Here is a 15,719-nt window from a genome sequence, read left to right as displayed (position 1 = left end):
ATCCAATCACTTATCAAATCTTATTGTTTTCTACCTCTATATCTATTCCCTTCCTCACTCTGGAGTGAGTACTCTGGAGTACTCCCATCAAGTCTCTCTTTTCAATACATTATCCACTTAGCTGCCAAAGAGAGCATTCTAAATGCAAGGTCAGACTAGGTCATATCCCCACCCCCACCTCCAATAAATGCCCATGGCTCCCCTAATGCCTGTAGAATTAAGTATTAAATCCTTTGGCATTTAAAATTTTTCACAACTTGGTCTCTTGCTCTCTTTCTAGTCTTACTCACTTCTAAATGAAGCTTATACTATCCCATTTTATGTGATGGTCATGTCCCATAATGAAACAATTTACAACTCACTTTAGTGGATGGGCAAATAGGAGCTATCCTTTCTGGGCCAAGGGATGCCCACATCTGGAAGGAAAAGGCTTAGCACCGCCAAAGAATTAATTTCTTGAGGAATGGAAAACTCTTGTTTTGATTGAAATAATGATATATACTACAACTTTACAAATCAATCTGCTGAAAAGTAATAATTAGAAATTTTACCCAGTACCAGAAAAATAAAATTCAAGTCCTGAAGAAAAATCTCTGGTTATAATCAATTTGTAATTTTCTGTATTCACTACACTAAAACCTTAAGAAAGGATTTATATTGAGTAAAAAATAATTTTTAAAAGTACTTTCTTACTAGAAATGAATGAATGCCCATCAATTGGAGAATGGCTGAATAAATTATGGTATATAAATGTTAGGGACTATTACTGTTCTGTAAGAAATGATCAGCAGGATGATTTCAGAGAGGGCTGGAGAAACTTAGATGAACTGATACTAAGTGAAACGAGCAGAACCAGGAGATCATCATACATGGCAAGAAAAAGACTACAGAATGATCAATTCTGATGGACCTGGCTCTCCTCACCAATGAGATGATTTCAAACCAGTTCCAATTGTTCAGTAATGAAGAGAGCCATCTATACCTAGGGAGAGGACCGTGGGAACTGAGTGTGGACCACAACATAGCATTTTCACGCTTTCTGTTGTTGTTTGCTTGCATTTTGTTTTCTTTCTCAGTTTTTTTGTTTATCCGATTTTTCTTGTGCAGCAAGATAACTGTATAACTAGGTATACATATATTGGATTTAACATATTTAACATGTATCTGACTACCTGCTATCTAGAACAGGGAGTGGAGGTAAGGAGGGAAAATGTGGAACAGAAGATTTTGCAAGGGTCAGTGTTGAAAAATTGCCCATGCATATGTTTGGTAAATAAAAAGCTTTAATATAAGAAAAAGAAAAAAGGAAAAAAGAAAAAAAAAAAGTACTTTCTTTTTAAAAAAAATGTACATAGATAAAAAGGGAAGAGAACCCACATGTGAAAAAATGTAACAACTTTTTTGTAGTAGCAAGGAACTGGAAAGTGAGTGGATCAGTTGGGGAATGACTGAATAAGTTATAATACATATATGTAATGAAATAATATTATTCTATAAGAAAAAATTGGCTTCAAAAAAGTCTAGAGAGACTTATATGTACTAATGCTGAGAGAAGTGAGTAGAACCAAGAGACCATGTGTACAGCAACAAGAAGATGATGTGATGATCAACTGTGATGTATTGGACTCTTCTCAACAATGAGGTGATTCAGGGCAATTCTAATAGATTTGTAACACAGAGAATCATCTGTATCCAGAGAAGACTTTAGGGACTGAATGTGGATCAAAGTATAGTATTTTCACCTTTTTTGTGGTGGTTGTTTGCTTGTTTGTGTTTTTCTTTCTCATATATTCCCTTTTTATTTGATTTTTCTTGTGTATCATGATAAATGTGGAAATATGTTTAGAAGAATTATACATGTTTAACTTACATTGGATTACTTGCTGTATGGGGAGGGGAAGGATAAAGAAAAATTTGGAACAAAAGGTTTTGCAAAGGTGAATGTTGAAAACTATCTTTGCATATATTTTGAAAAAAAAAAACCCATTATTTCAAAAGTGTACATGGTTAATTTTTTTTAATTGACAAAATGTCAAATTAAAAATTGTCTTGGCTTATAAAACAATCTGTTACCCAGCTTGGTTTTTCCTGGAAAGAATGGCAAACAAATCTTGTCAAAGAAGCCAACAGTGTGGGGGAGCAGCAAAAGAAGAAACCACCAGAGCAACCCTCTTTGAAGTCTAGGGCCCTCAGGGGAGCAAAGAGTATGATCCTCTAACAAGGGCCTCCAAGCAGAGATCTGAGACCAGACTTCCCAATGTGGATCTGTAAGGGCAGCTAGATGGCAGTGGATAGAGTACCATCCTTGAAATCAGGAGGACCTGAGTTCAAATCTGGTACCAGACATTTAACACTTCCTAGTTATGTGATCCTGGGCAAGTCACTTAATCCCAATTACCAAAAACCAAACAAACCAATATGGACCTGTGTCAGAGGTGTGGAGCAAAGTGGATGTACTACACCACTATTAACTCTTCTCTGGCAGAGAGAAGACTGATTCTTCTGAGATTTCAGTTTCTGGACAAATTAAGGGCATCTTGCTTAGAATGCACAAGTTTAGTGTCTGTGGCATTAGTCCAAATGCAGTTAAATGGACTTAAAAGATATATTTTAAAGTGTTCCCAAACAAATGGAGATCTGTAAGTATTAAAGGGGCAATTACAGGGCAAATTAAACAAAGATTTAAAAAGCACCACTGGTCAGTTACTCCCTCAACTCTGACAGTTTTACAAAAAGAAAGATGACCCTAGAAATCTCCTAAAAAGAACTAGTGAGTCACCAAGGCAGGGAATTCCTGAAGCAGTTCACAAACCTAACAATGCTGAAAATGCTGAAAACAGATTTTGGTATTTACTTTCCAAAAGTGAAAAAGGCAAGACGTTGAGAATTTTCAATTTTGAGTTATCCTGACCATTGCCATTTTGATAGTACAGCCTGATACTGCAAAAACTGTTATGTTCCATAAGGGGCAAAAGCCCTGTAGGTATTCATTCCTTTGGTTCACATAAAGCCAAATCTACAAAAACTCTCATGCCATATGACATACCTATATGCTTATCTATCTCACGAGGGCCTAAAAACAAAACTATAACCAAGTAAAAGCTGTGACATCTTTAGAGGTAACCTAAAAAAAGACCTTTTTGTGATCTTCATCTTTATATGATAACTACAACAGGATAAATGTAATCTTGAATGGAAAGGTTTCCATCATTTTCATCCCTAACAAAGGAGACAAAAATGACTTTTGGCAATGAATTATAATATTGTATATTGTATGCATATGCATATTGTAGTACTTTATAGAGTTGACAAAGCATTTTTATATACACTATCTCTATGAGTTCTCACACACAGATTAGGCTGTTGTTCTAGATAGAGCCCATCCAAAAAAATCTCAAAGACATATGCTACTTTTGTCAATGTTGATGTAAAATTTGAAAATTACTGGATACTGATGATTAATCCATAGATTCTGAATTATGAAATTTTTGTAAAAGTTTAACCCATCCAAGTTATATTTAAATGAGTCAGTATGGCTTAGTCTTAATGATGATTTTTAAAACACAGAACAAAGTAGAATCTTAAGATTTCTAAAAAAAAGCAGTATGGGACAGTTGGCACGCTCTATTTCAATTTAGCTGACCTAAAGTGACTGGAAGAGGGATGTCACTGGAGTTGGGATGGATATGGGAGACTGGATCAGGTCTCAGCTTAAAGTTTCTTTCTTTTTCCCCAGCTAGAAAAGCACTGGCTTTGTAAATGGACTGGAAAAAACAAAAAAACCACAACCAAGTTCAATTTCATCCTGTTTGGGAAGGTGTGGTTACTAGATACTTTGAAAGTGAAAAAAGAGATCTATAATATAGCATGTATTTTAAATACCAGAGACCAAATTATTAGAAATATAAATTCACAGGATAGAAAAGTCACTTTTTTTTTTTTAAACACACACACACACACACACACACACACACACACACACACACACACACACACACACCGGAGAGTAGATAATTCTTTAGGAACATTCATCCCAAATTATACAATGCAGATTATCTCTCTATGCCTATTAGATAAAATATATTTTTTTATCTGAGTCGTTCCACACCCTCCTCCAAGTGGCTACTAAACACTGTTCTAGCCCATTTCAGATTGTATCTTTTTGGGTACTCTTCATTGTAATAAACTGGTTTATCAGATGCAGATTCCATCCTGGCTTCCTTTCTCTATGCTTTGTGCAGCCTCTTCTATATTTGACTGCTAAAATTCTTTCTTTTCTCCTCCAAAGTCCAGCTCTAGTGCCATGTTCATGAAGCACTCTGTAGTACGGCGGATTTCACAAACATGCTTATTAACTGATAGGCCCAATTTAATGCTTTTCTTGTTAGTTCACTATTTCTAACTCCTTTTCCAAAAACCTGTCCCTGGGATATTATACTCTTCCAACTTCCAAAAAAGGTGTTCTGAGTGGGGAGAATTAAGGGAGAAGGGGGATTGGCCCCAAATCTTAGATTATGAGGGAGGGAAAAGAGAAGAAAGAGAAAGAGTCACAGAGAGAGGGAAGGAGAGAGGAATAGAGAGAGGCAGGAGTCTCTATACATAGTCCAAGACACAGGAATGAGAAAGATTATTTTCTCATCCTAGATTTCTAAAAAGCCTAGTTCTAGGATAAGGCCTTACATACTTAGCAATTTTATACATAACCCGAGTGCCCTCAAATAACAGATGGAAATTCTATCTCTTTTTATTTTTTTCCTGTTTTTCAAGGATCTGATCCTAGAGGTAAACTACATTAGAAAGATGCTGAGAGAAACAATTTTTTATGATAAGTATTACTAATAATGAATCAATAAAGTAAATCTTATTTAATGGCAGTTATCTTTTCTCATTTTATAAGCTTAAAGGTATAAAAAAGTTGAATGCATAAATCTTGATTTAAAATTATTATAGAAACTATGTGTCATAAAAACTAAACTTTTCAAATAAAATATGTCATGATAAGGAGTATGTTTCTATTTCCTATTTTGCAAAATTTTGGAGCAAGGTCAATTCCTTTTCTTCTTGGCATCCCTTTCCCTATAGTTAAGCCAAGTGCTGAGCTTCTGATCCTAGCCAAAGAAAATTCTAGAATTTAATCGAGGCAGCACTTTTCAGGTAGCTTCCCTGATACTCTTAAAAGAACAATTTTTCTCAATCTAGCCAGGAAATAAATGTGTTTTTTTTATGTGTACACACACACACACACACAACACGAAGGTAAAGCCTTAGAATAACTCAAGGCAAAAAACTGGGATTATACACACAGTGGGAGTTGTAGAAAATGGCAATTTTCTATTTGCTTTTCTGAATCACAGATTCCAGTGTCAGCTTTCTATACCTTTTGAGTGAGCCACTCTGCCAGAAAGCTTCCCTCAGCCCAACACTGGCCTTAGGAATGCCTTGACAGTCTAAATAAATAAAAAGAAAGAAGGCCAGAATCTTCCAAAAGTGAAAGTGGACAGCTACAGCTCGATTTCAGTTTTGTAGATCCTTTCATTAAAGAGGGTAAGATATTAGCCACACGTGAGTCCTGCTTTCAAGACTGCCATGCTACTTTTATCACTTACTTGTTGCTAGAGAAGATTAAAATCCTGAAACCTGCATCCCAGAAGCTGGAGGAGAGTGGAAATATAGGAGAGGAGGAAGAACACTGAAGGACAGGATTTAAAACTCAATTTACACTTATTACTAAGATGTGACCTTAGATCTCAATTTTCCCATCTATAAAAGGGGGGAGAAGTGTACTCAACAGCTTTGGAGGTATCTTCCAATTCTAGAGCTTTGATCTCATAACTTTGGGTCTTTTGGGGCCTCCATTTTTTTTTATCACTACATTGAGGGAATTGAGTTAGAGGACTTCTAAAGTCTTTTCTGGCTCTAAATATATAATTCTAATATCCCATAAGATCTAGGATCACTGGCCCAAGAGTTCTGCCTTGTGCTTCCCTGCCCACCTCTTAAACACTCACAAAATAAAATAATTCATTTTATGCCAAGCCATGGAAAACAAGGTGTAATCTTTTGGGCTAATGATGGTTTTAAGTGCTTAAGACAATAGCAGTACTATAAAAAGCTGGGTCAAAATAATTGATCGAGCCTCATCCTATATCACTTAGATGTTCTGTGTATTTGTCTTATCATATTGATCACTCTCTCAAAAATTCTAATTAAGTATAGTTCCCATGCTGATGAAGCTCTTAAATTTTAACCATTTCAGTCAAATGTTTCCTTACAGCAGGGGTTGGACTCTTTATTTGTATAATGCTCAGGTTTCCAAATTGTGTGATACCAAGGCAGTGAAACAGTGATAAAAAATGTTGCCTAAGCACAGGAGCTTTCTGGTAACACATTATGATATGGAGTCAAATGCTGATCTCTTCAGCTAGAGAGATTTTTGAACTGAGAGCCATGACTGTATTTTACAACTTTAAAAAATATTAAAATGACAGGTCTGAGATAAGTACTCTTGACTCTAAAAAGATCCATTTCTTAAACATAAAGCAACATGAAAGAAAACAGAGATAAAATGTTGTACCAAGAAATGCTATCATGAAATTTTAAAGCTATAAGATCCCTTGGATAAAACAGTCCAGCTCTTAACTTTAATTCTGGAGAAACTGAGAATCAAACAGAGATAGAAAAACAGAAATAGTTTACTGTGTCCTAAATATATTCTGTCTTAAATTTTGAGGATCACAGAGATCACTTGAGATGACTTACTCTTCAAAGCCTACTGCCATTCCACTTCCACTAATTACACATACAAATAAAGGGAAGTGGGAGGAAATTATTGGCTGCTAACTAGAGTCAATTATATACCTTTTAAATATCAGTGCAATTAAAAAAAATCAAAATGCTTGGGATTAGAATTTCATTCTAAGCAAGAACTAGAGAATATAACATTAGTAAAATAAAATAATGTATTTAAAATATTTTATAAACCATTCAATGCTACAAAAAAAAACACCACAATTTTAAAAGGCAGCCTTTAACACTTGAACAAGTTTTTAAAAAGGAACACAATGAATGCTGTAAACAATATTTATTTTGTGTACATTCACTAACTTCTATGGAGAACTAAATTGTGTATTACATTCTGTTTGAGTTTTTAAATTAAGAGGGAAGACAAGGCATTCTTTTAACAAAGAATGATTTCTTTAGGAAATTAACTCCCCCTTCCTCCTAGTTCCCTCCTCTCCCTCTTCAGAAAGTGTTTGTAAAAGCCAAGAAAAAAAACATAGAAAAAACCCAGCAACTTCAAAGTCTATTTATAAGGCTGCAAGATAATTTTATAAGTTGGAAGAATTAAATGGAAATTAATAGTATTATATTAACAGAATAGCAAAAAACAGATCATATATATTGTACATTACAAAATGCTGATTAAAGTAAAAAATCTTAATGCTAATATGACTTCCAGAAACTTTTTTTAAATATGAGAAAGTTGGCAGGTAATTTTACTATGTGTGACTAAAAGATGTAATCTAGAAGCACTGAATTACATTTAGAACAGTAGGCAAAACCTCAGGGAAACTGTTTTTACGTTGATATTAAAATTCATATTTGTGTATTTATTCTGCATTTATTTTCCAAAAGCCAGCCAGAACATATTAAAAATGACCTAGTTGTGCTTCTGTCTCCTGCAGTAAGGATTTAAATCAGAGTTGGATGACTTGGCCTTTTCCCATTGGAACATACTGTAGCAATGATGTTAAAAAATCCCTGGATGTTAACCATCTGCAAAATGACTGCAGTTGCTATGTGCACATCTAGTACTTAAGAATTACTTAGCAAATATCATTTCTGTGATGCATTATTACAGAATCATACCTTTTCAGGCTGCAAGGGACCTGGGCATCTAGCATACATCAAAAATTTGGTTATTTGTCCTAATTCGCAGTTAAGAAAAATAATATAACCGGAGAACAGGCGGTCACAAGAGTTCTATCAGCATCATTCTTTTAAGTGAAACTAAAGGATGATTCCCTTCTCTTGATCAGCCATCCTCTAAAATCGAACATCTTATTTGTCTTTTTAAAGGCAATGATTACTGAAATGTATTGAGAGCTTCCAAACCTTGGTGACATTTACAGCTACAACAGGTGAAAATTTTACGAAAGTATTCATGCAGAAGATAATTTCCGAGGATACTAGGACTTATTATCAAAAAGGCAAAACCGACCATCTGCTTCCCCAAACTATTTTCAAAACAAAGAAACACAATAGACTGGGCGGCAAAATAAAGTTGTTTTTTTCTGCTTTCTCCCGGGCCCTCTCCCTTTGTGTCTCGCACGTAGCCCAGGGTCTCTGTCCAGTGACACCCGGGCCTCACACCGGCAGTGACAGCCCCCGCCCTCCCCCCCCCCCCCCAGCCCCGGAGCAGCAGGAGGGGAGAGGGTGGGGGCTGGGAGGGGTGTTTAGGCCCCGGCCCAGTCTCCGGGATCGGCGGGACTTCCTGTTTCACTCGGAGTGAGCAAGCAGCCTGAGGCGCCGACCCACGGCAGCAGGGCTCCCTCTCGGGCCTGGGGCCTGCAGGATTCCGCAGTCACCATCCGGGTCAACCTCGGGGCTCGACTTGGAGGAGCCCCCCCCCCCTCCCCGCCCCGGCGGCGGAGCACGCCCCCCTCCCAGCCCCAAGTCCAGAAAAAAGGTCTCTGGGCGCCCCCACCCCCTCCGCCTTACACATACATACACGCACACACACGCGCACACACACACGCACACACACACACAAAGCCAGCGGGCAGCTACAGCAGCAGCGAGAGGCGCAGGCAGAGAGGAGGAAGGAAGGGGGAACGAAGAGGGGGGAAGGGAGTAGAGAGGGGAAACCTCCTCGGCCTCGTTTTAGTCCCCGGCCCGGCCCGGCCCGGCCCGGCCCCAGGCGCCGCACCCTCGGCGGCCCCGCAGGCTTTTTCCCGCGGGGCCGGGGCCCAGGCCCGGCCGGGCGTCTCCCCGGCTCGCTCAGCTCAGTTCCCGCAGGGAGCCCAGCCCCCCCCCCCCCATCCCCATCCCCACCCCCACTCCCCGCTCGAGGCTGTAGTCCTTACCGAGAGGCAAGCCCTTGTTGAGCAAGTGCGAACTTCCCATTGAAAGGCAGGTCCGGGGGCGCGGAGGGAGAAGTTGGGGGAGTGAGGCTCCCGCAGGTCCGCAGATGGCGGCGGCCGCTCCGCTTCTCCCCGAGGCGCGCGCCCTCGCCCCCCCACATGCACACACTCCCCACACACGGCCTCCCTCCCTCCCTCACCCTCGGCCCGAGTGCGGCTGTCTCCACGGTGGGAGAGGCGAGCGGGCGGGGCTTGGCGCGGGCAAAATTAATCTCTTGTTTCCAGGCAAGAAAAGCACAGTAAAACGGGAGTGGAGGGAGAAAGAAAAAGGCAACAGGGACCCAAAGGCGCATGGGCTCGCACTAAAGCGCCCCCGACTCTCCGATCAGATGCTCCCCTTTGAAAATAAGTCAACGACAAAAATAAATAAATAAATAAATAAATTTAGTAACTGGGGAAAAAAAAAAAAGAGTATGTGAGAACTTGGTGATGTATCCAACACCCAGCCCATACTGTAGACAATTTATCAAAAATCAATGGGGTTGAATCTTGCACAGACACTGTAATTGTTAATGAAATCAGAGAGAGTAACTAAGTATAAAAAGCCCTTCTGTCCTTAAGGAAACATAGTATATAGTTTCTGGTAAAGTCTTGGCTACAATATCCAGTGCATTCCACCTCCTCCGGCAATTGAAATTAGCATTAAAAATACATCTTCTCAGAAAATCTATAAGAAGTTGATAGATTGAGGTGGGAGGGAGAAGGGGTCGAAACCATTGAAAGTGGGGTTCTTAATGTCATTATTTTGTGACAAAAGGTGAATGACTACCACGAAATAAATATATTCTTCTTAAGAAAAACCTTTTCCCGTCATCAGAAAACAAACTAAATGGTTTCCCACACTACTAACAACAAAAATGATTGCCCCCCAAATGAGCAAATCTATTTACCTTAACTGTGAAAGGCTACAAATCACTCCTCAAAGTCACAAATTCAGTCAACAGGGTGTGAGCTAGGAGCCAAAGTAGGCAAAAACAAAACAAAACAAAACAAAAAAAAAAAACCTTACTTCAGGAAAACACAAGCTAGAAATAGATTTTAGAAATGGGATTGGAGTAAAGCTAGGTTTCCAAATGGTGCAATAGCTATCAGAAGGCAGCTAGTAATACATCATACTCTAAAGGCTCAAGGATCAAGGCGCTGCTCCAGAAGTAGGTGCCTGCAAACGATGGAGTATTAATAATTTTTCTTTCTAACCTATTTCAAGACCCTTTGGATCCTGAAATGTCAATCATGAGAAATAAGAGGAATGGGTGCTGCAGAATGGATCTGGTAGGGATCTGGTGAAGAATGTGATGGAAAGAGCTCTGGCTTCAAATATAGCCTCTGATGTTTACTATCTGTCTGACCTAGGTATCAGTCAGACAACCCTCCCAGAGCCTTGGTTTACTCATCTGTAAAATGGGGAAAGGGAGATGTGTGGACTAGATAGTCTCTAATATTCCTTCCAGATTTAAGTGTATGATACAGGTATTAGGAGTAAGTTGGAAAGAGAAATTTAAATTCTAGTGGTTTTACTATAGGAGCCAATGGTCTGGAGGACAGGGACTAGAAGAAGAGACTTAAAATTATATGTCCTCTTAAAAAAAAAGTAGGAAATCCTGAGAAATAAGTGACATTTATGATCATTTGAGAGTGTATAGCAGACCGGGATTCAAAACCACATCTTCTGAATCCAAATGAAGGGTTCCTTCTTTGCTCAGGCATGTTGAGGCGGCAGAAAACTAACTGGTGTCTAAAACACCCAGACACTCTTAGATGGAATCACAGGATGCATCTTTTCCCTAAGTGTAGTACATGTGCTGTTCTATCACATTTAGGATCCTTCCTTTATATAAAATAAATATATTATTTTCCCCTAAAAACCACTACCAACAAAACAAAACCAACCAAACTCCCAACTGTGAGTGAAACATTATATTTCAATCCAATATGCAGTTTTCCAAAATACGAGTTAACCATTACTAGGCCTGCTGAACCTCCTCCATCAATTTCAGGCAGTACTACAAGAAAACAGGTATCCCTTCCCCGCCTCCCCTCTCCTTCTGACTGTCGCAAAGAAAGCTTAGGGGAGCTGACTAGGAGGAGGTCGAGGACAGAAACCGAAAGATTGAGTTCTCGGAGATCTCCAGCCAGGCTGGGTCAGCTGACTCGTATAATGCAGTACACACTAAACTGTATGTAGAGGAGCTCGAGCCAGCACACAATTCACTCCCATAATGGCCGGGCACTTCAAGGCCTAATCACTTTCTGGGGCCCGAGAGCTGGGCCCTAGGGTCTCTCGGAATCATGAAGTGACAAGTAATTTCTACTCCTCACGTCCCCGCCCCGGAACCGTCTTTCCTTTCGCTAAAACGCACGCCTAAGACGAAAGTTTGGGTTTAGAGTTTCTTTTTGACCCTTTGAAAACTTTATGTTCTAAAAATTTCAGAGAATTGAAAGACCTTGGCATTTACAGGCGTTAACTTAAAACCTACGAAACAATCTGCTGAGGCCAGACTGCCCAGGAAGAGAGAGCAGTCCAGCCCTTCTCCTCCCTTCTGCGCAACGTGCAGCTTTCTAAGAGCAGGCCTCGGGAGTCCGGGTCCGAAGGGCTTCTCTAGGGAGAGGCAGGCAGCCGCCTAGCCCGAAACGTGCACCCACGTCCCGAAGCAATCCCGGCGGCAAAGTCCTTTGGCTAAGGAAGGCAACAGGCTTAAGAGAACAGCTTTCTCCTCAAGTAGTCATTTTTATTGAAGAGTTTGATATTTTAAAAGTTACTTGTTTAAGAACAAGCAACTAAAAACACCATTTGGGGAATGTTTTTCTTTCTGGGGAGAAATAGATACGTAGTATGGTGCAGATTAGGGAGGGGCCCCCCCTTTTCTTTCTCGGAGGAAAGGATTTCACTATACGTCGATTCTGCCTTCTGGTTTAGTGTATCTAAGCTGAATGATTGCTGCCAACTTTTTGGGTTTGATTTAATGTTTTAATGTTTGTTTTTATGTTGTTTAATGTATGTTTTTACTCAACTGATCGTTATTTTCTTAGCTTGCTCAAATATCAGTAATGCTTTTACTGTCTCTCAGGTTCACCACACATGAGCATTTTATGATGAATTTACTTAAGGTTGGTCCAATACTACCAAGGAATTTCCCCATTTTGCAGTTCTAATTAAATAAATGTTAAAGCAATATGGCTAAATTAGCTAAGAGAACACTTTTTCAAAATGGAACTCAGAAAGGGGTTGATTCAAAACTGTAGCATCTGTATGTATATCAGGATTACAAAATAGCACGTTAACATGGTTGGCTACACTCGGGCAGGGAACAATGCAGGATGTGCTATACCAGACACAGAAAGAGACAGTGGCTTTCTCTTATGTGACTAAAACCTGAACTATTGAGATGATCTAAAACAGAAAAAGAAAACTTAGTATCATATAGTTAATTAAAATTTAAAAATCTAATTAAAGTATAACAAAATTGGGCAAGAAGAGAGAATATGTTGATCTGATCATGCTATGTGTGGTTATTTTGGATAAATACTGATCTAAAAGTGCAATTGTTGGTACAATGGCAGGGAGGAAAAGGGGTATGGTGCATAATATTATGACAAGGGGAATGCTGAACTGATAATGGCACCATGAACAGATGGAAGCAATGATTAATAGTTTTTTTTGTTCCTTCTTCCATATCTAGGGAAAAATTCCAAATGTGGTCATGTTTGCTCTTTTCATTTTTACTTGCAGGCAAAGGCCTTTGGTTCAAGGCCTTTCTAAACAGAAACTTTCAGACTATCTCTGCTATTTTGCTAAATCCAAGCTATACACTGAGGGAATTGACTTATCACAGCTACCAAAACCTTCTTTCTTATTATGTGGGACTGGAGAAAACTGGGGGAAAAAACCAGCTTAAGAACAAATCTATTAAAGGCCTTCAGTCTGAATGAAGATGAGGCCTGCTCTCAAGAGAATCTAAGCACAAGGACAAAGTGACAGGATCAGCAGGCATTCCTGTACATTTGGAGACAGAGCTTAAGCAGCCATCTAGAAAAGCAAGCCTGGAAGTCTTTTAGAGTCTCAGTAATATCTGATAGCTAATTTTGAAATGCTTATTTCTACAACAGAAATGCTGCATGAGACTTACTATAATGGAAATTGCAGGACTTTCAATAATCCTGACGATCATCACATTCACTTAAATGACTTTCCAAATTAATCAACTTAGCCATTTTGAATCCTAGATAATAAATGTTAGAGTATTTTGTAATGAACTTAAAAGATTCATTTATATGGTGGGGATTAATTTTTTTAAATTTCTGAAAACCAGTTAGCCATAGAATAACATTTCTAATATCAATATTATTTCCTAATGATCATTCTTTTAGTTAAAAATAGATTTTTATTGATCACATTTTTATATCACCTAGATTTCCCTCAAGATGCCACTTTCTTCTCTCTCCCAGAAATTATTACTTAAAACAAAAAGAAAAGGAAAAAGAAAAAAATTCTATAAAGCTTAGAAATATATTGAAAAAAATCTAACATTATAGGAAATTTTTCATACCTATGGACCCCAATCCCTGAAAAGAGACTATGGTGACATCTTCTCATACCTTTTCTTGGGGGCTAATGTGTATTACACATTATATGTGTAATATTGTTTTCTTGGTTATTTTGTTCCTTCTGTATTTGTACTTTTTAACAACAGAATAATATCCATTTATGGCCACAATTTGTTTAACCATTCCTCAATTGATGGAAATCTATTTTGTTTCAATTTTTTTTACTGTCACAAAAAGTGATTCTACAAATATACTGGTTTACATGGAATTATTCTTTTTTTTGTCAGTGGAGTCCTTGAGGTTTCTTACAATCAGTGGAATCTCTGGGCAAAGGTTGTGACTATTTTAGTCACTTTATGTGCAAAATTCCAAGTTCCTTTCAAGAATTTCATTTTACAACTCTGCCAAAAAATGCATCAATGTGCCTATTTTTATTCCACTTTTCCAATACTATGTGTTCCCATCTTTTGTAGCTGAAGACCATTCTTTAAAAATTCACAAGGATGCTTTATATGTTGAACTTCAATATAATGAAGTGATCTTGAACATTTCTATCACTAATATTATTAACAGTGGGTATGCATTAGAATTTAGAATTAGAATTAGAGACCCTAGAGGAGTCTCTGGTTCCTCTAGACAATGACTTGAGAAATAGGCACATAAAATATAGTTCTGTTTTAATTGAGCACTTTGGGATTCAGTTAACATTGAAAAGATGATATGGACATGTGCTGAATAAGAAAATTACTTAAGGGAGAAGAATACGGGATGTGGCCTTAAAAAATGTCACGTAGATGACAATCTTTATTATCTAAAAACAAGTGAAAAGGCTTTGTATCTTTCTTCTCTTCTTTTCCACTCCATGCTTACATAGAGCACCTATGTTCCAGCCAAGTAGGTCAATATCATCTCCTGAATGATGATGGTTTCTGGCATCATAAAACTGACTCCACAGGGCCATTTTAGGTTGGACGAAGTAGAACCTTTGGATTTCAATAAAAAAAAATACTTACATATTAAAAACCAAACTTATGAAAGAAAACCAAAATTATATTTAACAGATATACATGAGCTATTGCAAAAACAGAGCAGACCACTTATAAAATACACAGGTTAGTAACAAAGATCTCTTTTCCCCACTGGCTTGAGCAACAAGTAATGTACTATTTGATTTATTAATCACAAATCAAATTCTTTGAAAAGCTTACAACATAGCCTAACAAAGGATCTTTGGCTATTCCTTCTCTAAATCCATATTAAAACATAAGTTCCCTGAGGGCAATCATTGTTTCATTTTTATCTAGATAACCCTATTGCTTCATGCTATGCCTGTTTAGTAGTAAAGACTTAATAAAGACTTTTTGAATAAATGAATTCAGAGATCAAATCAGCAATCATTGTTTCACCAAATCTCAAAAACATATCCTCTTCTATTTCTTGTCATCATTCCCACAAGATGTTCCCTAATAGATTTTTAAAAATTTATCTAATAGTATTAAACTATTGCTTTCTAAGTAACCTCCTAATGTGTTATTTACGACAGAAATGTCGAACATGTAGCCTGTATGCCACATGTGGCCTTGTAACTGCAAATATCACACAAATAAAAATACAATAAAACGAATAATAGCACATTTTAAAATGAAGTCAATATTTACAGAGATGGGTGGCCCTCATTTCTTTTTGAGTCTGACACTGCTGGTCTATCACCCCTGAATTCCCTTCTGCACAGAGCCAGTAGCTTAATCTTCCAAAAATATCTCCTTTATCCTGTCATTGGCCCCTTTTGTTCGAACTAGTCAATGGCTCCCATGGTTCTACAGATTCTGAAAGAGAATCTAATGATCATCTAGAACAAGCTCCTCATTATAAATGAAAATCCTCGGGGTCAAATGACCTGAGCAAGGAAACAAGGCTGCTAAGCTGCTGAAGCAGGACTCAGTCCTGGATTTTCTGATTCCCAAATTGAGCACTTTCTCCAGTGTAGGATGTTGCCACAAAGCTTTGCTTGGCATTCAAGGCCTTCCACAA

At 38.2% G+C, this 15,719-nt stretch overlaps 1 protein-coding gene across 4 annotated transcripts in view; it reads right to left on the bottom strand.

Annotated features, from left to right (window-relative positions):
* The window catches only part of CTBP1 (C-terminal binding protein 1), a 423,238-nt gene that overhangs the window by 94,161 nt on the left and 313,358 nt on the right, over positions 1–15,719 (bottom strand). Inside the window, exon 1 of one of the 4 annotated variants that reach the window (XM_051965804.1) lies at positions 9,087–9,271. The exons of 2 other annotated variants lie outside the window; for them this stretch is intronic. In XM_051965804.1, the coding sequence (XP_051821764.1) occupies positions 9,087–9,126 (40 nt within the window). In that variant the 5' untranslated portion in view covers positions 9,127–9,271. Of the gene's footprint in view, positions 1–9,086; positions 9,272–15,719 lie in introns of those variants that run through there. One more of the 4 variants, XM_051965803.1, reaches the window with a different exon arrangement.

Source organism: Antechinus flavipes, chromosome 6, assembly GCF_016432865.1.
Source record: "Antechinus flavipes isolate AdamAnt ecotype Samford, QLD, Australia chromosome 6, AdamAnt_v2, whole genome shotgun sequence".
NCBI lineage: Eukaryota > Metazoa > Chordata > Mammalia > Dasyuromorphia > Dasyuridae > Antechinus > Antechinus flavipes.
This window is presented reverse-complemented; position numbering and strand designations above follow the sequence as displayed.